Raw genomic sequence first — 23,137 nt, forward strand, 5'->3', positions numbered from 1 at the left:
CAGGGGCATTAGCCCCCGACAACATAGGATCACTCAGGCACTCAAACCTCTCCACCACGATAAGGAAGGATGGAACGTGAGATTGACAGGCTGATTGGTGCAGTGGCAGCAGTAATGAGGTCAATGTACTGGTCCGTTGTCGTGAAGAAGGAGCTGAGCCAAAAGGCAAAGCTCTCAATTTAACGGTCAATCTAAGTTTCTACTCTCATCTATGATCATGAGATTTGGGTCATGACCGAAAGGACAAGATCTCGGATACAAGCGGCCGAAATGAGTTTCCTTCAAAGGGTGGAAAGGCACACTATTATGGATAGGGTGAGGAGCTCTGACACCCGGGAGGAGCTCGGAGTAGAGCCGCTGCTCCTCCACATCGAGAGAAGTCAGCTAGGGTGGCTCGGGCATCTGTTTCAGATGCCTCCTGGACGCCTACCTAGGGAGATGTTCCAGGCATGTCCCACCTGGAGGAGTACTCGGGGAAGACCCAGGACATGCTGGAGGGACTATGCCTCTCGTCTGGCCTGGGAACACCACTGGATCCCCCCGGAGGAGCTGGAGGAAGTGAGAGGGAAGTCTGGGAGGAGCTGGAGGAAGTGAGAGGGAAGTCTGGGGTTCTCTCCTAAGACTGCTGCCCCCGTGAACCCGGTCCCGGAAAAGCGGCAGAAGATTAATGAATGAATGAACATTTAATAAAGTGGAAACATCGATTTCAACTGTATTATTTGGCCATTAATCTTTCAACGCACTATTAAACGCATCAGGAACAACAGGGGTGTAAAACTGTCTGGGTCATAAAACTGGCTGGATGTAAAGGCTGCAGATGCCCCATATAGCTTGTAGTGATTGCTATTTCGATTTTACAGCAGTAACATCCACAGAATCCATAAAGCCTGATATTCAGTACTTAAAAAACTATTTCTATATCATTTCTTTCTATTTAATTATTAAAACCTTTAGAAATATAGTCATTAACTGTTAAACGCATTAAGTACAAGAAAATGTGCAAACACTCTTATTTGTGATGCTTCTAGAATCCACTCACAAAATGAAAAATAAATAACACAAAGCCATAAAAGCAACTACATTTATTGTTGGTGAAAAATGCAAAAGTAGTATTTGTTTGATGTTGAAATACTGTAGTGTAATATAATTTCAGTGAAGCTCAGTCTAAAATTAATACACCAGAAGCACAGATATGTATAAAACGTTGACATTTATGGTCTACTCTCATGGTCAACTGGTTGGACAATGCAACTGTAAAGCCTGGCTTTAGCCCACAATAATTCATTAGTATGGCGTCTTCTTTGAATTTGAATGAACTTTATTCAACAGGGACAATGCTTATTAATAGGCGAAGCAGTGTCGCAGTAGGTAGTGCTGTCGCCTCACAGCAAGAAGGTCGCTGGTTCGAACCTCGGTTCAGTTGGCGTTCCTGTGTTTGCATGTTTTCCCTGCGTTCGCGTGGGTTTCCTTCGGGTGATCAGTTTCCCCCCACAGTCCAAAGTCATGCGGTACAGGTGAATTGGGTAGGCTAAATTGTCCGTAGTGTATGTGTGTGTGTGTGTGTGTGGATGTTTCCCAGAGATGGTTTGTGGCTGGAAGGGCATCCGATGGGTAAAAACGTGCTGGATAAGTTGGCGGTTCATTCCGCTGTGGCGACCCTGGATTAAAAAAGGGTCTAAGCCGACAAGAAAATGAATGAATGCTCATTAATAAACAGTAAAACTGTAAATAAGCCAGAGTTAGCCACAAGGGCTAATTTTCATCTGTTGCCCCCTGCCAGATTTAAAAAGGCAACCTAAAATCCAAAAACACATCATCACACAAACAAAAACAGAAAAGTTACATATGACAAAGGGATAAAACATGTAATAAGAATTTCTTAAAATCTTAGACAAGAATTACACATCATTACAAACTTGATTTGATTTTAGCCATTGCTTTAACTTGTATTTAAAAGTTGAACAATTTGTAGCACCCCTTAAATCAATAGGAAGTGTGTTCAGAAATGACTGGCTCTAACTGAGAAGACTGATCATGCAAAAGTTGTACATCTAAACTGTACAGCACAGTCTCCCCTGGTAACAGATTGTGTTGCTTGACCATTATTGTTCTTTTGTGTCACAAACTCGCATAGTGGAGGTGGAGCAAATCCATTTAAAATTTTAAAAATCACACAAGCATCAGCCAAACATTTAATATCATCAAAGCTCAACAAATAATGCTTTTGTATTACATTACAATGATAATACCTAATAGACTTCTGAATAAATACTTTAAGTGCCTGTTTATAAAGTGATTCAACAGATTTAAGAACTGTTTTACTAGCGTGTGACCAACTAGTAAGACAATATGTAATATGAGAAAAAATCATAGAGTGCATAAAAAGTTTTGCTGCTTCATTAGTCAAGTAAGGTCGTATCTGCCTGAAGTTGGCCAGATTAAATTTAACAATTTTAGTGAGCTTATTGGCATGCTTTTGGAATTTTTTGAATGTCTCTTGTGAATCTAAAACTAGACCTAAATATTTAAAATCAGAGACAACCCTGAGCTTTTCTCCTTTAACACACACATCAGGATGATGGGTTACTGTCAATGATTGTGAGAAAAACATACAGACCGCTTTACTTGCATTCAAATTAAGATATGATTCACACAACCAATCAGATACATGAACTCGTGCCTCGGTTAAATAATTTGCTGCCAGTTTCACGTGAACATATAGAACTGTGTCATCAGCGTACATCTGAATATTAGTAGTAGGACAGACTCAGGATAGTGGCCAGGTCACTATGTGATGATGGTGGATGAACATATGGCTAACAAAAACAAATTAATAATAATAAAAAAAAATCTGTATTTTTTGTAAGTGTACTTTTTTTGCTTTTATTCTTGCCATAATAAAATATATTTGTAGAGTGACCCATGTTTCCATTAATATTTTAATAAACTTTAATAGGTAAAACTGTCTAAGATAAGAACAAAAGCAAGAGATGCATCAAAGTTTGATTTAAAAAATCTTGAATGGTTATAAAAATCCTTATAATCGTATTATAATTTATAAATATAATTCGTTTAAAAATATTAAATTATATTAATGATATGATGTAGTTCCGGAAACTTCCTACTTCTCCATCTGATTTTACGGTGGGTTGCTTTTGACCGCCCCCTGTCGTTTTAAAGAATAACACAACAGTTAATCACCTGTCATAGGAAAGCGGTATACACTGTTATGAATAATGGAGTGAAGCATTTTCCCATTGGACAAGAACTCTCATCGACTCATCAAATACCAGAAAATGACCACAAAGATAAAGGTAGTTTATATTAGTAATATAAACTGTTAGATAGACATTTGTATATATAAGTATATAAGTACAAAATGTCATTTAATGTAAATTTTCACCAGAATTCAAGTGGTCCTCATAAACATGTTATTTTTAAGTCCTGTTAGATAAGGATGAAAAACACAAAAATTTTAAATAATTTACTCAACACATCAATGCTGAACATTTGAAAAAAAATGTAATAATTTTGTGATTTGCAGACTATAAAAGAGCAAAGCAATATTAGGATGCAGACACTGAACATGGTAACAAAAAATTATATGTAAGGAATAATTGACAAAAGACAGCAATGCACACCGGTGGTGGTGATGTGGTTACATAATGAGTGTCTATACATTACATTATTATCTACTAATTCAACAGCCCACCAAGAATTATTCCGCTAATACAGTTCCCACAGCTAAAGCCACAGTTCTGATGTTGTTCAGATGTTTCTTATTATGTTATTTTTCAGCGTAGTGATATGGAGCTGTAATGAACTCTAAACATGCATGAACTACTCTGTGTGTTTATCTGAAAATACTGGCACACTTTAGAATGCTCATAAGCATTTTTTGAGCGCGAGAAGAGTTTCTACAGGTGGTTTGTCAAGGCCACTCCTATGCTCATGTCATAAATGCAGTGTTTTTTAAATTAATTTTTTTTAATTGAATTTTTTATATGAAATGTGTCAGATGCAAATGTGCAAAAACAATGGTGCAAGTGTCAGAAAGATGAAAGTGTTTTCCACAAGTGGTTATCAAGCCCTCTCACTTGTGGGAGGCACATTCATAATTAATAATGTTTTGAGGTTGTCATGTCGTGAGTAGAGGAGAAAAGAGGTGATCTTATATGGGATTTGATATGGGATTTTAGTTGTCGTAGCCTCAGCAGTTAGATAACTGTTGTTCATTCAGAGCAGCTCATAGTAACATCCACATTAAGCACATAAACTGATCTCATCCTGATTCGTAATTAACAAACACTGAAATCAGTTTAGAAATTCAAACAAAGTCAAAACAATGTTCTGAAGTGTTTTAAAGAATTGAGTTCAGATTTGAGTGCACACTTACCAGCAGCTTTTCTGTAATCCAGTTTCAGCACAGAGCCAGTAAAGAAACTGTAATCGATATCCTCATCACCAAATGTATTATCTGAACCTGCATTAGAAATAAAGTAGCAGAACACAAACAGTTTTCTCTTTTCTCCTCAACTAACTTTACACTCATTGTTATACTGCCTTCTAGTGGCGACTCTGTACATTTATAAACAAAACAAATTCAGTTTTCTGAAACGTTATAAAGATTTGAGTTCAGAATTGAGTTCAACACTTACCAGCAGCTTTTCTATAACCCAGTTTCAGCAGAGATGTTCAGCTCAGAGGACGAGCTGACGTTGATCCATCAAGTGTTTTTGCACTGAGGCACTTTACAGTATATCAATACTGAGCTTTGTAAATCTGCTATTATTGTGGTATGAACAGAAATAATAAACAGAACGAAACTAAAGACAAATATGAGAAAAGTAACAGCTTTATTTTCATATTTACAGTCTTCATGTCTATACAGTCAACATACTGAACTGCACTTACATGAACTTAGTCAAAACACTTTACAAAACCGATGCTTATTTGAAATATTATACACATATACTGCTGTTGCACAGATTTACATTTGGCAATCAGTTCTGATAAACTTCACCATCATCATCAGAATCAGACAAACATAAACAATCAGCCTGATTTTTGATGCAATATCCACAAATACTTATAAAACACATTTCAAAATATTTTCAAAAATATTCATTCATTATCTAATAAACTCAAAGATGAATACATTACCATTTAAATAAAACTGTAAATAACAGACAGTACAGGAACAATCATTTTAAATAAACAAAGCAATTAGTTCTGCTTTATATACCAATAAAGAAATCAAAATAAACAATACAGTTTGATCAGGTCTGGCGTGAGAGCAAAAAAATAAATAAATCTGAGAGAGAGTTGACGTACTCTTGAAGACAGGAGTTGATCAGATCCTGAGACAGTGTTAATTTTAATTATTATAGACAAAAAATACTGCATAGACAACAATAATCTGCCACAGTCAAAATCTTTAACTTTTCCATCATTTGACAGAACAGAAAACCCGATGGACAAATATTCAATCAAAATTAAAGACACAAACATGAACAAAATAGTTAATGACCAATGCTGTAGTCTCAAACATGGACAAAAAGATCCCTCATTTTATCTAATACACAGTTAAAGATGAATAAATTGACAGAAACAGTTGTAAAAATGTACCACAATTGATTTATATGTCAATCTGGAGAAGCAGAATCAAGTGCAGACAGAAACTCCATTTCATAATTCGGTTGTTCTCTGTGTACAAAACAAAACATTGTTATTATGTCATCAGCACATCTGTACTCACATCACTCCACACTAAGATAGATGTAGATCTGTATTAGAAAACAAAACTACGGATTGAACATTGAAACAGAAACAGCTGAGTGTGTGTTACATGCATTTATACTACAGGACAGTTGAATTGATTCTGATTGGCTGTTGAGCATTCTAAGATGTCATTATTTTATAAGATAAACACACAGCAAAAGTAGTTCAGGCAGGTTTTGAGTGCATTACAGCTCTATTTCAATACGCTAAATGATTTCAGCTATTGCACAGATACAACAGACAAAAATCACAGCTAAACTCAACAGAGAGCTTTGGATGAGATGTGTGAGCAACTAGTGCTACACACAGAAGCAGTTTGAGGACAAAACCTGACAAATGTGAAAACACCCCATACTTGTCTTTGCTTTCCAATAAATTAACAACCTGTTTTTAATTATCCCATATGTATATAATCATACATGCTTACCACGAGAGCTGTGACAAATAAAAATCTGAACTTACCCTGATCTAAGATCTTTCCCTATGTGATAGAAGACAATAGAGACAAAATAGTTAATAAACAACTGATCAAAAGTTTGAATGCATATTTTATTGAATGTTTGTCCATTTTCAGACTGCATTATGAAACCCTGATCTCTGCCCCAAGATTTACTGTGTTTTTGTAGTTTTGATACATTGTCTAAATTAATAGAGTACAGTATTTACAGTACATTACAGACAAACAAGTCAGCGATAAATAAATAAGACCAATATACTTACATTATATTAGCTATTATATTATATTATATTATATGATCAACATTAAGTGTGTACCTTATCACTTTACTACATTATTAGTTTGTGATGTTCATTTTTAAAGAGTAACCGGCTTCTGACTACTCCTTGACTGAACATTCAAGATATACTTGATGCTTTACACTGAGCTTCATAATATTTAAAATATTAAAATGATAACATAATATTAACAGAAAACAGGTTTCAACCAAATGAGAATGAGAAAATTATGCCAAAATATTTTTTTATTTATTTTATTAGTTATTATTTATTAAATGCAGTTGCATTTAAATACTACTCGTTTATTAGTCTGTTTCACCTAAAAACAGAAATTAAAACCTTTTTCTTTATTACTAGCCATTTCTTCGGTGAGTCATGTACAGCAGTAAAGGTAAACGTTTGTTTATTGCTGCATCAGCAACTTCTGGCTATTTTATTGTAAGATCAATAGATAAAAGCATAATACAACATAATTCAATAACAGATGATGAAAAATACCCTGCAAATAATTGTGCATTAAAAATGTTAAATACTATTTTTTCAGTTTAATAAATAATAAATAACTCAACTGTTGTAAAGGCAATAATGAAAAAAAAGATTGTCAAACACAAGATATTAAAATAGACTTACAGTGAGCGTGCATTTGTAAAAGCAGCCAATAAAAGGCAAAAGCAGATTCAGAAGGGAAGACGATGACTCTCAGATCCTCAATGACACGCTCTCCATTCACTGAAATATTAAAATTAGAGTTATTAAAAACATGCATGCAGGATATCTGACAGCAAATTGGTAAACTATTTTTAATATGTAACTAATCTGTGTTCTGTTCATTTTCAGCATGCTTTTTGTTTTAGATAAAGTTGTTTTATAGTAACAGTTAGGTTAAATATATATGCCATAAAAATGCACACACATATACAAATATATAATCATTTTAAAAAATGATATTTACTCACGTGCTTTCAGGATGAGTTCTGCTGTCAGTGAAACTGAGCTCAACAAAACAACACCAACTGCTCCAAACATGTACATGATCTCATTACAGAGAGACACTGAGACAGACACACACAAGAGGTAAATGATTAAATGTTGCATTAATGACACAGATCTCTTCTATTTTCAGTTCTATTAAACCGGCTTTATGCCACAATGAATGCATAGTTGATAATAAATTATTGATCAGTGAATGATTACATGTGTTTGATCCTTGCCCGCTCGTCTCAGTCTGCTGTCGTATTCTCAGAGTTTCTGAAAGTTTTTTTACTGTTAAAAACAAAACTCAGATGAATGAGCAGAAAATATGACTTTATTTTGGGATCTTTTCTATTCTAGCATGAGAAAAAGACAAATAGTTTTTTTTTATGACAACAACAACAATAGTAATAAATCAAAAGGCCTAGACAATATTTTAACAATTTCTTGATAGTAAATCAATTCTGTATTAGGGATTATGAAATCAGAGAGAAAAGTATTAGCATATCATGTAAATTGTCTCTAAAACACAATGTAATGTACAAAACTATGTCACTAATAGTGTTAATCAAACATGCAGGTCAAACTGACAACATTTGTGTGGGTTTAGTTTTGTACATTTATTCTGTACTCCTACTTGATGAAGCATTGTAAGTCAGTGATGGACAGTGTTGTCCAAGTTACTTCCAAACTGTAATATATCACAGATTACTTGTTACTGTTATATAACCGTAATCCCTTACAATATTGCTGTCTCAGAATTGTAATGTTACATTACTCTTATATTACTTTTTAGTTACTTTCCCCAAAATAACTACAGAATTAAGACTTAACATTCTAACATGAGTACTGAAGTGTACTGCAGAGCATTTTACACCCAGTAGAAAACGATGTCATGTAAAGATGCAGATTTTTTTTCTTTTATTATTATTGCCATTATTTTAATCACTTCAAATTCAAGTGGCTTACAACACAAAACTGTCATGCATAAAGTGAGCATGATGAACAGCTTTCTCAGTATAAAATGCAATTAGAGGACCAACCCCTCAACCTCACTCATTTTAGGCCATAGAATTGAACATATAGGCTAAACATTGCTTAACTGCTAAAAAGAAAGCAGATAAAACAGAGATCTATATGCCTCTAAAATAACAAAATTAATCCACTGACCGAGAAAAACGTAATTTCTGCTGCTTTGGCTTATCACTCTCGTCCTCTGTTGTCTTTCTCTTCGCTGTAAGTGGACGCATGGCAACACTCCAGAGGTTTTTTTAAATTGCTAGTGCTAATTGTCGATGTCGATAATTCTCTCAGGTTTTTACAAAGGTTGCATTTGACTAACGTTCTTCTTGTCCTTATATTGGACAAAATCCAAGTAATGCGCGTATGGCGTTATTTCACTGACAAATGTCATGAGCGCAGTATTACAAGACAAGAGGACATTCATATAATACGAGCGAGTGAATCTCTTTGCTCCTGCACCGATTTCCTCTGTTTGTGGACAAAACTGCTTGCGAGCTCTCAAATATAGACGGCTTGTGCGCAAATTCTCACGCTCTCTCAAATATGCATAAATAATGTATATTTTCTTGTGTGTTCTCAGTACACTGCTCGCTCAGCGAGATTATATGCAGAATCTCAATTTGTGTCGTGTGTTACCTTTTTCTTTTGTGCTTTTTAATATGATTTATACTGGTGCACTGTTTATTAACAATAACCAAAATACTAAAATAGACTTGCATATTACATTTTTAATCTAATAAACCAGAACATATTTGGCTGTATGTTACAGTATATGATGAGATATTTCCAGTTTTAAACACTTAAAGACACAGAGAATAGACTTTGAATGTAATGAATACGTTTTACTTTAAAAACATTTATTAAACATATAAAAGGTGCACCATACTAATCAAATAAAACACATTTAAACAAAAATATAACTAACGCAAGCAGAAATATAACTAATAGAAAATAGGGGAAACTTGATAAGGCATTATAGCCTACTGTACTATTCACTCTTCAAATAGTGTATCATATTTGAGAGCTCGCAAGCAGTTTTGTCCACGAACAGAGGAAACTGACGAGCGAGCGCTCTACTTGTAATACTGCGCTAACAACATTTGTCAGTGAAATAACGCCATATACGCGCATGTCCATCTCGCAAACGTACTGTCTTCAGCCATTTTTATCTATTTGCCGGTTTTCCGCAGCGCGTTAGGGCTTAACGTTACTGCGAACCAGGCTGAGCCAATAGCCTTGGACCTCGAGCTCAGAGGCTGAAATGATTCCACGTTCAAAGTAAAAAGGTCCAATAGCCAGAGGGAGATCAATGACAACACACACGTATATTCACTAACCACGAACAGGAAATAGAACTGCGATATGTTTTATTTGGTAATATCTTCCATGCGAAAATTTTGTTGTAACGCACGCGTTACTGAACATGTACCGAGTAAAATATTACTGAAAATGTATTAGTAAAGCCTTACACTACAGTGTTAAAGGAAAAAAGTAATACGTTACTGTAATACATTACTTTTGTAACACATAACTCCCAACACTGGTGATGGACAATACCTTGCACAAGAATCATGATAATCTTCAGAACGTCAAGAAATGAAATGACACAGATCCACTCCAAGCGCTCTGACAATTAAAAACAGCATTTCTGATCAGCACAACATGTCTAATAAAACAGATGACTAAACTCACTAAACTCACTATGTTCCTATTAAAAATATTATTAAATATTACACATTATGTACATCATTGTTCCAGGTCAACAATCCTAACTGAAATCTTACAACAAAAAATCTTCCATTAAAGATAAATGTGAGCTTTCCCACACCAAAAAAGTAAATAAACAAATAATAATCTAAACAGTGCTATATATGTCTAAATGTAAAAAATAACTAAAAAATATACAAAACAACTTTAAAATTAATGCAACATACCTTTCTCCCTTTCCAATATAACCAGATGAATATAAATGACTATAATGATATCCAGAACTGATATTGTTATTATCCACAATGCTAAAAGCCATGTTCTGCAGAGACCTGCCAATGAAAAGACGACCATCAGCCTATTAAAATTGACCCTTAAAACATGCTTTTGATCTGACTGTGACCAATCTTCTGTTCATTTATTAACAGCCCAAAACTGAATATTCTGTCATTTATTGACCCTTTACTAAAAAAAAAAAAATAAATAAAAATAAAAAAAATAAATAATAATAATAATAATAATAATAATAATAATAATAATAATAATAACAATAATATGCAAGTCAATGTTTTCAGCATTTCGATCAAAATATCTTCTTTTGGGTTTAACAGAAAAAAAGTCAAAAGTTTCATGGCAAGTAATGGGTCAGTAAATCATGACAGAATTTTTAGTTTTGGGTGAATCCCTTTAAATCAAAATGTTTTAACTTTTTTATGATAATATTACAACAAATGATCTAAAGCCGTTCACTATTTTATAATTGTACTGGTTTTTTATCATCCAATGCAGTCTTTAACGTACATCTTGGAATGCTTTTCCATTGTCTATGTACCTTTTGCTGTTTGTGACTTTTTCATTTTAAATTATGGCCGGGAGAACTTCCCTTAAAAAAAATAATTGTAAATAATTATTCTGACTACTTTGACATAATACTCTATCATTCAAAAATATATAAATATAAAAATCATTTATCTGATTGAAGGCACGTGTGAATGCATGTCATTCCACATTCACAAAATTAGTGTATAATCTGCACCAAATGAGAACTGACGGAGCTCCTCGACAAGATTATATCACCTTTTCTCGACAGGTGAAAATCAGGGGCAAAACTAGCTAAAAACCACCATATCTTAACATAGTGGCTAAAGTACATTTATTGGCCCCTATACTTTCCTGACTTTTCACAACACAATTATCATCATAATTGTTGCACTTTTTCAGTAAATTCACTTCGAAATGCATTAATAACAACAGTACAAAGGATAGCTTCTGTATTATATAAACTTTATATAAACTAAAAATTATAGGTTATTATTATTTCTAGTCATATAAAGTTTAAAAAAAACACTCAATTAACCATGCAAGAACGGAATTAACTTACATTTGGCTGGTGGACGAAGAAAAAATGGTATACAGGCCAGCCATAACATGTAACCAAAAACCACAGCAAGAAGACCAAAAGGTCCTATAATAAAAAAATATACAAGATCCCATTATTTTCCCAATCAAACTATGTTGATAAACATGATGATAATTGATATGCTGTTTTCTTAAGAAATAATGTTTTTGAAGGTAAAGGTATTTTTCGAGTGGCTGATCATGATATATTGAAATGAAAAAGAGACTGTTGATAAACATGATGATGGTTTATGCTATTATCTTGTGAAATAATGTTAATAAAGGTAAAAGTATTTTTTCATATGTTTGATCATGATATATCGAAAGGAAAAAGGGAATGTTGCCGAACAGAGTTTTTATTGTACTGCTGTGCATTGGACAAATGATAATAGTTGATACACTGTTTCTGTGTGGAATAATGTTTGAAGTGTGAAGAGTTATTGTGTGGTTAATAATGGATAATGAAATGAGAGTGGCAGTTTAATTAATTGCACATTGTAATTAACTATGGGATAAAAGGGTGGAGTGAGAGGATTGTGTCACACACTGAGGAAAGCATTGTGCCGAAACATCTGTGTCTTTTTAATCGCCCGTAGACTGTAATAGAAAGAAAAAATAAAAAACAGTACGAAGCAATCACTTGAGTGCGAATCACTACCTTTTTTGAATAATAGCATTGACAAGGTTACCGCACCAAACCAAAGAAGTTCCTAAAAAAGCTGCAAGCGCGCAGGGCAAACTTCACCAACTCTACACACGAGACCCAATCAAACTAAACAAAGAAATAATGTCATCAAACCAGATAAAATTATTGCTTGTGACTTATTAAAACACTACAATTAGAGGTAGCACTTCATTATGCTGTACATTCTGCTTCCTGTAAGTAAATTTGCAACTGCATACACTATCAGTCATTGGAATAATAGAGACTGTATTATTATTATAATCTGCTGATACTTTACTATGATGAACCCCAACAGACATTTTGGCTGTAAGAACTGTGTAGGTCTGCTTATTCGTCGCATTTAAATTTTAAAATTTACCAGACGTTAAATTTACCTCTACTAATACTCCAGTGAGAGATTGTTGGCATACAGTTGCAAAAACACTAATTATTACTACCTATTACAAGTGGATTATCAAGTTAAAGTGTAACCAAGTGGGAGTGTGTGTGTGTGTGCGTGTTTTGAGCATTTAACTTAATTTATGCACATTGATGCTTGCATGTTGGTCTACTACTAGTGAACAGTGAACTCAGTTTTCACCATTTTACAATCTACTTGTTTCATATCAGTGTACATTTGCAAGAGATGAGTAAACAGTGTCACCTAGAGAGGCAATTCCAAATGAGGAGAACAACTGGAGCAATTCAAAGAGGACCAAGAAGATGATGATAACGAAACAACAAATGTTCTCAAAACCTAATGGAGAGAGAGAGAGAGAGAGAGAGAGAGAGAGAGAGAGAGAGAGAGAAATAAGAGAGAGAAAGAGAAGACAAACATTAATTAAGAACTGATTTCAAATACTGTCCACTGCTCAAGACAATGGTCAGTTTTGAATTAGTCACACAATGACTGTTGTTAGTTTAAGCAACAAAGGCTAGCAACAAGTAACCGTCTAAAAAATGTAGATTTATTTGGGGGGAAAAAAATGGAAATGTGTATTTATATTTTCCTTTTCAATTTCAGTTATTTTTGTGCTTTATTTATCAGCATTTAGCAACACACGACTTTACATTTGTTTACTGCACTTTGAGATATTGCATGAATTAATAGTTAGTAACAGTTTAATAGTTAGCTGTTTTAATAACTTTACTGGAGTATAACTAGTAATGGAGTAAAACAAATGAGCATGTATTCATCTAGAGTTTGGATTGTCTCTCTTAGTTTTTTGAAAAGCCTTAAAACGTCCCCTAAAAAGCAAACAAACAAATAAATGCAAACACAGTTAGACATAATAGGAAACTGCCATGATTAAGCCATTGTGTTTGGTAATTGTGTTATAAAATGCAAGTAAATTAATGAAACCAGTTAGTAAAGTTATGAAGATAATACATATTTGCTTATATACTTAGCTTTTTACACAGTATGAACCATGTATAAGAAATCAAATCACTCAAAAACTCTTACCTGTACTCAATATGAGGCACATCAGCACAACAACTCCAAAGCATAATCCAGAAAATACACGAGGTTTGCTGTCTGTATCGTGTGCTCTTTTTCTCCAGCCATATGAAAAAAGAACTACAGAAATAGAGAAATTAAAAGACGCACAAGATCAATAATGTCCTTAAGCAAGTTCACTCTGAAAGAAGTGGGTTAGTAAAATAATGTTCCCTCAAGTAAGTGTAAAATGAAAACATCGAAATATTATAAAACATGGAGACCATCACATGTACACCAACATATTACAAAAAAAAAATCAGGCAACAGTAAACATGCAATAAAATATAAATAATAAATTAAAATATAAAATAATGTAATCCTGTTAATTTAATTTTGGAAAATATCTGAAACACAGCATAATCCTGGGATACTAAATGAGTACCAGACAGCTGCAACCATTCTCTGTCGTTTATTATTTATTTATTTTTGTCATTATTTTGTCATATTTCATAAAGCTCCTGTGTCAGAAAGATGAACCTGGTCTCAGTTGTGTGAAATGTGGATTTACCTGAATAAACAACTAGTGTGAGAACCGCAAATTCCGTTGTTGGTGTGAAAAAGCTGGTCCATGATTTAAGGCTCTCTGCAGACAGAAAGTGTGAAACACATCAGCTCTTACACACTGTCTTATTACAGTGTAATGTTATCCTGTCTTGACTGACTAAATTACACAGTTTTCTCTCGACACAGATCAGCATGTATTCGTTTTCCAAAAATTAAATATTCAAACAAAGATGATCATCAACATTCAGATCATCAACACATCAAATATAAATCCAAAAATACTTTATAGTAGATAAATTGGGTTTTTGTTTAAAAAGCAATGTACTTGTAAAAAGTACTATATTTAACGTTAGTGTACAGATTCATGGCATTACTACTACACTCACTGCCCTCCAAACGTTTGGAAACAGTACGACTTATTAATGTTTTAAAAGAAGCCAATTTTGCTCACAAAGGCTGCATATATTAAAGTAAATACAGTAAAAACTTCTAAATTGAGAATTTACAGTACTATATTAAAACAGTTTTTAATATTGTAATTATAATTGCATATTGTGTAATCAGTTTTCTTATTGAATGTAGTTTCAATTTTAGTTTATTAATGTGACTCAAAGCTATATTTTCATCATCATTACTCCAGTCTTCAGTGTCATATGATCTCCCCAAAAATCACTATAATATAAAGATTAGCTGTTCTTTGTTAAAAAGAAAGTTAAAAATAAGAGCTTTTAATTGTTTTCAAAACTCATTCCGTTTTCAAGTTTTTGGAGTACAGTGTATCTGTTATACTGCTGTACTGTGCACTTCCAATATGTGATGCCTTAACATATTTAAATGCAATAGAAACATTCAGTAACGATACAATGCTAAGAATTAAAGAGACCTATTATGCAAAATTCACTTTTATAAGGGGTTTAAACACACTTGTGTAGGAGCAGTGTGTTATTATAGCCAGCTTCTCATGGTAAAAAAATATTAGTTGTAATCTTTTTATAATCACACTTGATAAAAACAGTCAGGAGAAACACTTTGATTGACATTCTCTATTTGTACGTGTCATCAAAGCCCCACCCACTAGTGACAATCTCTCCTTCATTAGCATATGGTGTTAGTCTTGTTTTTGAATCTGCCACTATGCTGACACACAGGCATTTGTAGCTCCGCCCTCTTTTGAAAAGAGCACAATCTCATTTGAATTTAAAGCGACAGTCACCAAAATTACACAATTAGGATCAAAGCCTAAAAGGGGCAGTTTCAAAGAGTTATAAAACATTATTTGTGCAGTATTTTGAGCTGAAACTTCCCAGGGCTTGAAATTGCGGCCATTTTGGCACCCGAAATTTTATCTATGTGACCTCAAAATATATTTAGTAGCATTTGTGCGACTGCACAAAATTGTTGTGTGTGACCAGTTTTTACTGCAAAATGTTCACCACATGCGCACATTTGGGAGACATTCACGCAGAATGCATCTCTGCACTTGAAACGCGAAACGCAGCGTTTAGGAATGGTTTAAAACAGTTTTAATGTCAACTAGCTGCAGTAAACAAAGCCAAGTCCGTAATGCTTGCCCCGCCTTCACGCTCTTCTTATTGGCCCACTGCTCTAGCACTGAAATATCAGCTGTCAATCACTCAGTCAATGCCTTCTGGCTTGGGATGACAGAGAGAGCTACTACAGCAAAAAACTCTAAAGCGCTGAAGATGAGAATGAAGATAACACTGACAGATTTTGTTTTAGAAACTATGACATCTAAAGTTACAAATAATGACACATCTTACTAGTGATCATGTGCTGAATGTTAATCCACCATCTACACTTTTCGAAGAGTGGATAAAAGACTTCCATTGGCTTCAAGTCCGCTATGAAAAGTCTGTGGGATGGAATTTTCTGGTAACTGTTTGCCACATCCAGCACAAGAGCTTCTGTTTAATCCTTCATATAATCGCCAGATGCAGTCCGCCGTGCAAGTGACAGCTATATGTCAAATTTAACACCACGTTCACCATCGCAAACGAGCTTGCACTGAGTAAACTAGTTAGCTAATATCGCTACTATGAAAAGACCGGTGTTGCTATTAACATGACGTATGCATATAATAAGGTACAGTATATGTCAAAAACATCAGTGTAATATCAGATACCATCCATGAGAACAGCACAGTTATACCGTTAACAGATTCATTCATGTCAAGCCATGCGTGCAGGGCCGGTGAGAGGTCTGTGTATCTTTTGGTCACTCAGTTATGTTATAAAAATCTATTTTCTTGTGGTAACGGGATTTCGCTGAGAGATATTTTCCTCATGCTTGCATATATATATTTATTGCTTGTTAGTTTGATTAGTGTTGATTTCAAGTGCAATAAATCTGTTTGTATAAAACGGTGCAATAATTGGTGGGTGCGACTAAATTTTGGCTGATGCACCTAAATTTTTGAAGTTAGGAGCACCGCTGCTACCAAGCAAAAAGGTTAATTTCAAGCCCTGCTTCCCATACACTCTCTGGGGACATCAGAGACTTATTTTACATCTTGTAAACAGGAGCATAATAGGTCCTCTTTAATGTTACTATCCGTGTGCATATGTTGTTCTCTCTATGGAAAATTAAACTTAAAATAACAACATACCTTGAAGATACTTCAAATAGGACAAAGCCCAGATCAGCATAAAAGGCCTCAGAATATAAAGAGCAGAGCAGGTGATGGTCTCATGTAAAGATCCTGCAACACAATATTTCATTACAGACACTAAAAATAACTGCATTATGTGAAGCCATTACTTCAATAAACCATTACTTAACCATTAAAGAATACAAATGCACAAGACACTGACAAGATTCAGTCAAAAATCAACAAAACATTATTAATATATTTCTTTTAACTTGAACATAACAAAGAGCACTAAACTCCTGCACTCACCTTCAGTAAAGCCCCAAAGGATGAAGGCTAAGAACATACAGATGTTTGGGAAAAAGACCAGAGAAAGCTGAAGATTCCAGATTGTGCTGTTTGAGACTAAAGAGGAAATTCACAATAATCACAATTACATGAATAAAACACTTACACTGTCACATAATACAGATTTATTCACTTAATAACACACCTGTGTTTTTATATCTGCAGTAGATCAGAGAGCAGAGCAGAAGAAGAGCTCCAGATCCAGCAGCAACACAGAAAAACAGCACAGCGATGTGCAAAGAAGAGAAACCTGGAGGAGGCAGCATCCGTTATAACACTGGACAGAACAGACATAGCATATTTACTCTTTTACAATAGCAGGTGTTTTGCACAAAACCCCAAACAGTCTGAAAAATCCATAGTCAGTAAATGCGCATGCATTTTAATATTCATCTATATAAACTGTCTTTAAATGTGTTCTTCATATTCAGCTCAACGTCAGCAATAAGCAAACTACATTTAACAACAGTTGATTCAAATCCAACTAATAATGTATCTTGCTCCAGAATAGGAGAAATTGAGCTATAGACACAATAAACTGATGAAAAGTAACATTGAAGCTCAACATTTTACCTATGATGTGGTTTAAAAACATCTTTCAATGTTTATTTAATTCCTCTGTAAATTAACAAATAAAAATGATCAATTTGCTAAAATAGAACAGATGATTGATTAACTATATTGACAATCTTCATGGGGCCTCGACACACAAGCAATAAACAAACAGACTGACAGCTTCAAAAAAAATATTATGTATGTAAGCTACGATCTCCTATAAGCACACTGCTTTCATTCTGTTTAGTTCTTATTTTTTAATAATTTGGGTTAGACCAAAACATTCAGAAATTCTTATTCACAAATTATTTAAAATCTGATAATAATATATATATATTATAAAAAAAAAAATACCTCACACTGCTGCCAGTCTACAGTTACGAAGACAAAGCTTAATCAAATTAACAAAACAAATTAACAGTTTCTAAAATCAATAAGCCCCAGGAAGTTGTGGTTTACTGTGGATTTATAACAACAAAGGAGCATTGTTAGCATTAGCATTATGCAGCAGCTTCACAAGGCTAATTGCATTTATAATATAGTTATTCCATATAAATAGCAACAGAGTTCGCCTGCTCATTCGGTCATGATAGATAATAGTAAAGAAACTAGCCTTCCTCTCATTGAAGGAGGCTTGACTTGAGCTATGAATTTAACCCTTCTGTTGTCTTAGAAATCTGTCTACACCATTAGCCCTTTGAGTCAAAAATGACCCACCTTCACTAAAACTGTAAAATAAAGCAGCTAAACTTATATTCAATCTTTAAATCTGTTTTGCATGAAAAAAGCATCAGTTTTGCACACTGATGATTTCCCTCATCAGTGTGCAGTATTTCATCAGTGTTTCTCATTTTTGACTAAAGTAAAGGGTGTATTTTGCTTAAGCTAAAGGCACCTGCAAATGAGTAAAACGTTTTTAGCAAGACATTATTCATAAAAGTTAAAGCAGCAAATTATTATAGCGTGTGCGTTTGGGAGGTGTATGTGTTTTTGTTTGTGCGGCAGTAGTTTTTGTGGTGTAAAAATAGTGTTATAACTGGTAGATCAAAATTTGACCCAAAGGACAACCATTGTACCCTAAATGTGTACAGCCTTATTGTAAAAATTAAAGATTATAGATTTGTTTCCATTGTTGGGGTAATTTTAGAGAAACTCACCAAACATCAACACAGTCAACAGTTTTTTTTTTTCTGCAGTTAAAATAACGCATGGGTCCTTTTTGACCCTTAACAGATGGGTTAAACCCATGAGTGAAATTCTAAAGGCAAAGACTGAGAAAACATTTCAGCTGACAGGGCAATGGCTGCTGCTAAGATAGCCATGTGATGATTGATATGCCTAAATGATCATGCTGCTCATATATCTACATGGTGAACTTCATCAAATAAATCTGTTTTTTGGCTCAGTGATGATAGCTGGAATAATAGTCAGCAACACCGTCAGCGGAGTCTGTCTGTAGAGTAATTTACATACAACAACTTTGAATCTAGCTCAATCAATCAGAATCAAGGACCGAAACCATGAATAGCAACAAAAAGCATTGTTAACACCATAAAATGATAAAAGCTGTTGGGAGATACGGGTCAATAATGTTTAGGTAGTTTTAATATAAATTTAGAGCATTTAAAACATATTTATTTCTCACCCAGTCTCTCCAGCTCTACAGTCGCATTGGCTGATAAATCTCCAGCAAACACTTGACACATGTAAACTCCTTTATCCTCAAACCTGACACTCTTCAGTCTGAGAGAGAAGTTTCCTTTGGGGATTTCAGCAGTGAAGAACTCAACTCTGCCCCTGAACTGTTCATGTGATGAATCTGGTAAAATCTCATTATTTTGGTAAAGCAGAACCAGAAAATCTCCATCTTCATCTGTTTTCAACCATGAAACCTCTTCAATGTGTTCAGGAGTGATGTGAGAGTCTACAGAGCAGTTCAGAGTCACGTCCTCACCAACATATGCAGATTCAAGATGATTTGATCCTGATACTAACAAACGCTCTGAAAGAAAACAAATAGTTTCATTCATTACATCAAATGCTATTTGATTTAAAATGTTCACCAGAATTTAAGTTGATTTCACTCACCATTGCTGACTTTTATCTGAGCCACAGTTTCTCCAGAATCCTGCTGACTGTGAACTCTACACCTGTATTCTCCTTCATCTTGAGCTGTCAGATTGTCCAGACGGAGGGAGAAGTTTCCATGTTGAATCTCCTCAGTAAAGAAATGAGCTCTATCATGATAATCCTGCTGCTGGACCTCTGCTCGACTCTCACCATCTTGATACAGATGAATCAGAGTCTCTGAGTCTGCTCTTCTCCATTCCACCTCCAGATCCTCCACTGGTAAAGCTTCATCAACATAACAGGGCAAAACCACTGAAGATCCCAGAGGAGCAGACAGAGGAGCAGAGGAACCACGAACAGTGAAGCCTATAAAATCATTAAAAATTTAAAATAAAACTGAAAACTGCAAATAACATTAAAGGGCCAAAGCACTTGTGGCATCAGAGTTAATGACAGTAAATTAGAAAGTTGTTCATCTTAATGAGAGCAATATACAGGTACTGGTCATATAATTAGTATATGTTCAGAATGTTGATTTATTTCACTAATCACTCAGTGTCTTCAGTCTCTAAACATCTTTTAAGTGTTGTGAAAAGGAGTGGTAACATTACAAACTGGTACATGCTTTACTGTTACAACTTTTTCTGAAAAAAATTTAATTAAAAATCATGAGGAACACATTAAATACATACATATTGCATGCAGACAACACAACAAATATTATTTAATGTGTCCTTATACATAGCAGATTTTCTCAACACATTTCTAAAAATTTTAGTTTTTAATAACTAATTTCTAATAACTAATTTATATTATCTTTGTCATGATGACAGTAAATAATATTTGACTAGATATTTTTCAAGACACTTTTATACAGCTGAAAGTGACATTTAAAGGCTTAAATTTGGTGATTAGGTTAACTAGGCAGGTTAGTGTAATTAGGCAAGTTATTTTATAATGATGGTTTGTTCTGTAGACAATAGAAAGAAATGTATAGCTTATAGGGGCTAATAATACTGACCTTAAAATGGAGTTTAAAAAAATTAAAAACTGCTTTTATTCTAGCCAAAATAAAACAAATAAGACTTTCTCCACAAGAAAAAAATACATTTTTGACATACTGTGGAAATGTTTTTGCTCAGTTAAACGTAATATGGGAACTATTAAAAAAAGAAAAAAAAAATCAAAGGGGGGGCTAATAATTCTGACTTCAACTGTATATGTGTGTGTGTGTGTGTGTGTGTGTGTGTGTGTGTGTRTATATATATATATATATATATATATATATATATATATATATATATATATACACACACACACACACACACACACACACACACACACACAGGTTTGCTCATTCTTTCCATTAATGTGTTCACAGTGACCCTGGCTACTAGATACAATAGGTTAAGTCATTTCACTGAGGTTGTTAAGAATAAAATAGAAATGATTTCAAATAAAATAATGTTAAAATAACTACAGGGTCTGTTAACACACATCAACTGAACAAATGAGCAAACCTGTTGAACACTTTTTATAATTGTTTGGCTATAGGGAAACGATCAAAGTCCAAGAATGTTTGGAGTTATTTGAGACTTTAATAAAAATGTACAGTAAAATGACAAACAAATGAAAACATCTGTAGTCAAAAAAATATTACCCGTATCTTAATTGCACAGCCCAGGCATTTAGTAATAGTTAATGTATGTTGATGCATTATTAACTTAATTTGTGAGGATTATTTATGCTTTATAAATTGCAGTAACAAAGGCAAAAAAGCAAATAGTAATAATAATAATAATAATAACTCAACATAAATTACACTGCAATGTTACACATAAATATGCATACTGTATATGTTAAATAAATAATTACATTAATGTATAGACATCAGAAATGCATCATTAAAATAAATAGATGACTGAAATGAATCAGTTGTTGTATTGCTTTAGCTCTATGACTTTTTCTATTTTTAACTTTTGTCTCACAATCTTTGATTAAAAAATTTATAAAAACACAAGGAACTGTATCCTGTCATCCTATTAATGTTTATGTTTATAGATCACAAAGTGTTTATTTAGAGGAGCCAGCTCCAATTCTGCAATAGAACCATGGTTATAATGGTTAAAACTCTGCTCTGTTTTTAGCTACTTTGCTTTTACTCCTAAAGCTGAAGTAAAACTAAGCTTCTTTGTGTAGGCTAATTACTATGGTTTTACATCAAAAGCTATTTTAAAACAATTAGCTGATTTTATAGTTAAAATTACAATTTTAAATAAAATTTATATTTTTATTTAAACTATAGTTAATTTGGTGGTTGTTTATCACAAATACCATAGTAAAAAAAAATTGTTCATTTTGTGGTTAATTATATATATATATATATATATATATATATATATATATATATATATATATATATATATATATATATATATATATATATATATATATAGTTTAACAATGGTATAGTAAAAACCACGGTTGCTTTTTGTAAGGGACTTTTCTGTATGCTTACAGAAACGTACACCGTATCAATATACTTTATTACTTAGGGTAGTCTACATGTGTTGCTTATCTGCTTATTATCACCCAAGCATTACAGTTTGTTCCCTTATACCTTTACATTCTTTATACTTACTAGCCTATACTTCCAGATCAGTACACCGTTATTCACAGCACTCGCGCTAAAGCGACAAAAATAAACCATGCGTCAAATATGGACAGCCTTAGGGGTCATACATTATGATTATTATTTTCTTTCTTTCTTTCCCGTGATCATGACTTCGTTTTCCCGTGATCTCGACATGTCAAAAGTTGTTTTCTCATGATCATGACATCACAGACTATTTTCGCATATCAAATAAAAGTGACAATATACGTACCATTAGCGACCAGAAGTAGACATAGTGACATAAATATGCAGGTAATAATGTCCATCGTGCATTCAATTTAGAAAAAGATAGCATAGTAAGAAAAGATTATTAAACCGAAAACTTTCATGAGTAATATGAGAGCTTGACAGATGAGCCATAAGAGCGCATGGCGGACAAGGGACCGTCTGTCAACTCCCTATTTTGTGTTAAAACGTCGACGTTGTATAACTGTGGGTAGTAGACCTATAAGGATTTCCAAGATTTTGTTGAGGGCTCACAGACACCAGAATGATACACTACTGTCAAACCTGTCAATTGGGATGTGAAAACAAGGGATATGCCCACCATAATAAGGGATTCCCTCGACCCCCCTTTAAAAAATATCGCCAAATTAC

The 23,137-nt window shown here is 33.8% G+C and overlaps 1 protein-coding gene and 2 long non-coding RNA genes across 4 annotated transcripts in view; 1 reads left to right on the forward strand and 2 right to left on the reverse strand.

The window, feature by feature from the left end:
* The window catches only part of LOC141381140 (uncharacterized), a 693,969-nt gene that overhangs the window by 630,633 nt on the left and 40,199 nt on the right, over nucleotides 1–23,137 (forward strand). The window lies entirely within an intron of this gene.
* On the reverse strand, nucleotides 1,070–3,693 carry LOC141381142 (uncharacterized). The gene is made up of 2 exons (XR_012400839.1): nucleotides 3,119–3,693; nucleotides 1,070–2,851 (listed from the first exon to the last, which is right to left on the reverse strand). It is a non-coding gene; the product is annotated as an uncharacterized lncRNA (long non-coding RNA).
* On the reverse strand, nucleotides 4,840–22,929 carry LOC110439013 (uncharacterized). 2 transcript variants are annotated; one of them, XM_073944146.1, is made up of 17 exons: nucleotides 22,752–22,929; nucleotides 19,885–20,232; nucleotides 19,442–19,798; nucleotides 17,387–17,491; nucleotides 17,203–17,298; nucleotides 16,912–17,004; nucleotides 14,290–14,364; nucleotides 13,746–13,859; nucleotides 12,945–13,037; nucleotides 11,600–11,683; nucleotides 10,446–10,550; nucleotides 10,069–10,137; nucleotides 7,711–7,779; nucleotides 7,473–7,568; nucleotides 7,147–7,245; nucleotides 6,244–6,262; nucleotides 4,840–5,706 (listed from the first exon to the last, which is right to left on the reverse strand). In XM_073944146.1, the coding sequence occupies exons 1-17, from the start codon at nucleotides 22,804–22,806 to the stop codon at nucleotides 5,646–5,648; spliced, it is 1,938 nt and encodes a 645-aa protein (XP_073800247.1). In that variant the 5' UTR covers nucleotides 22,807–22,929; the 3' UTR covers nucleotides 4,840–5,645. The 2 variants fall into 2 exon arrangements, 1 of the variants encoding a protein (XP_073800247.1); XR_012400833.1 differs by lacking the exons at nucleotides 4,840–5,706; nucleotides 6,244–6,262; nucleotides 7,147–7,245; ... (3 more) ...; nucleotides 10,446–10,550; nucleotides 11,600–11,683 and adding an exon at nucleotides 11,765–12,121 and having other exon boundaries at nucleotides 12,275–13,037.

Source organism: Danio rerio, chromosome 3, assembly GCF_049306965.1.
Source record: "Danio rerio strain Tuebingen ecotype United States chromosome 3, GRCz12tu, whole genome shotgun sequence".
In the NCBI taxonomy this organism is placed as follows: Eukaryota; Metazoa; Chordata; class Actinopteri; order Cypriniformes; family Danionidae; genus Danio; species Danio rerio.

What these genes read in the sequence shown, in the direction of transcription:
- LOC110439013 (XM_073944146.1), bottom strand. Translation starts at nt 22,806, where the DNA reads ATGGACATTATTACCTGCATATTTATGTCACTATGTCTACTTCTGGTC. An exon ending in TGTAGAGCTGGAGAGACTGG is followed by an intron (nt 17,492 to 19,441) that starts GTGAGAAATAAA and finishes TGCCTCCTCCAG; the next exon opens with GTTTCTCTTCTTTGCACATC. An exon ending in TATCATGATTCTTGTGCAAG is followed by an intron (nt 7,780 to 10,068) that starts GTATTGTCCATC and finishes TGTTTTTAACAG; the next exon opens with TAAAAAAACTTTCAGAAACT.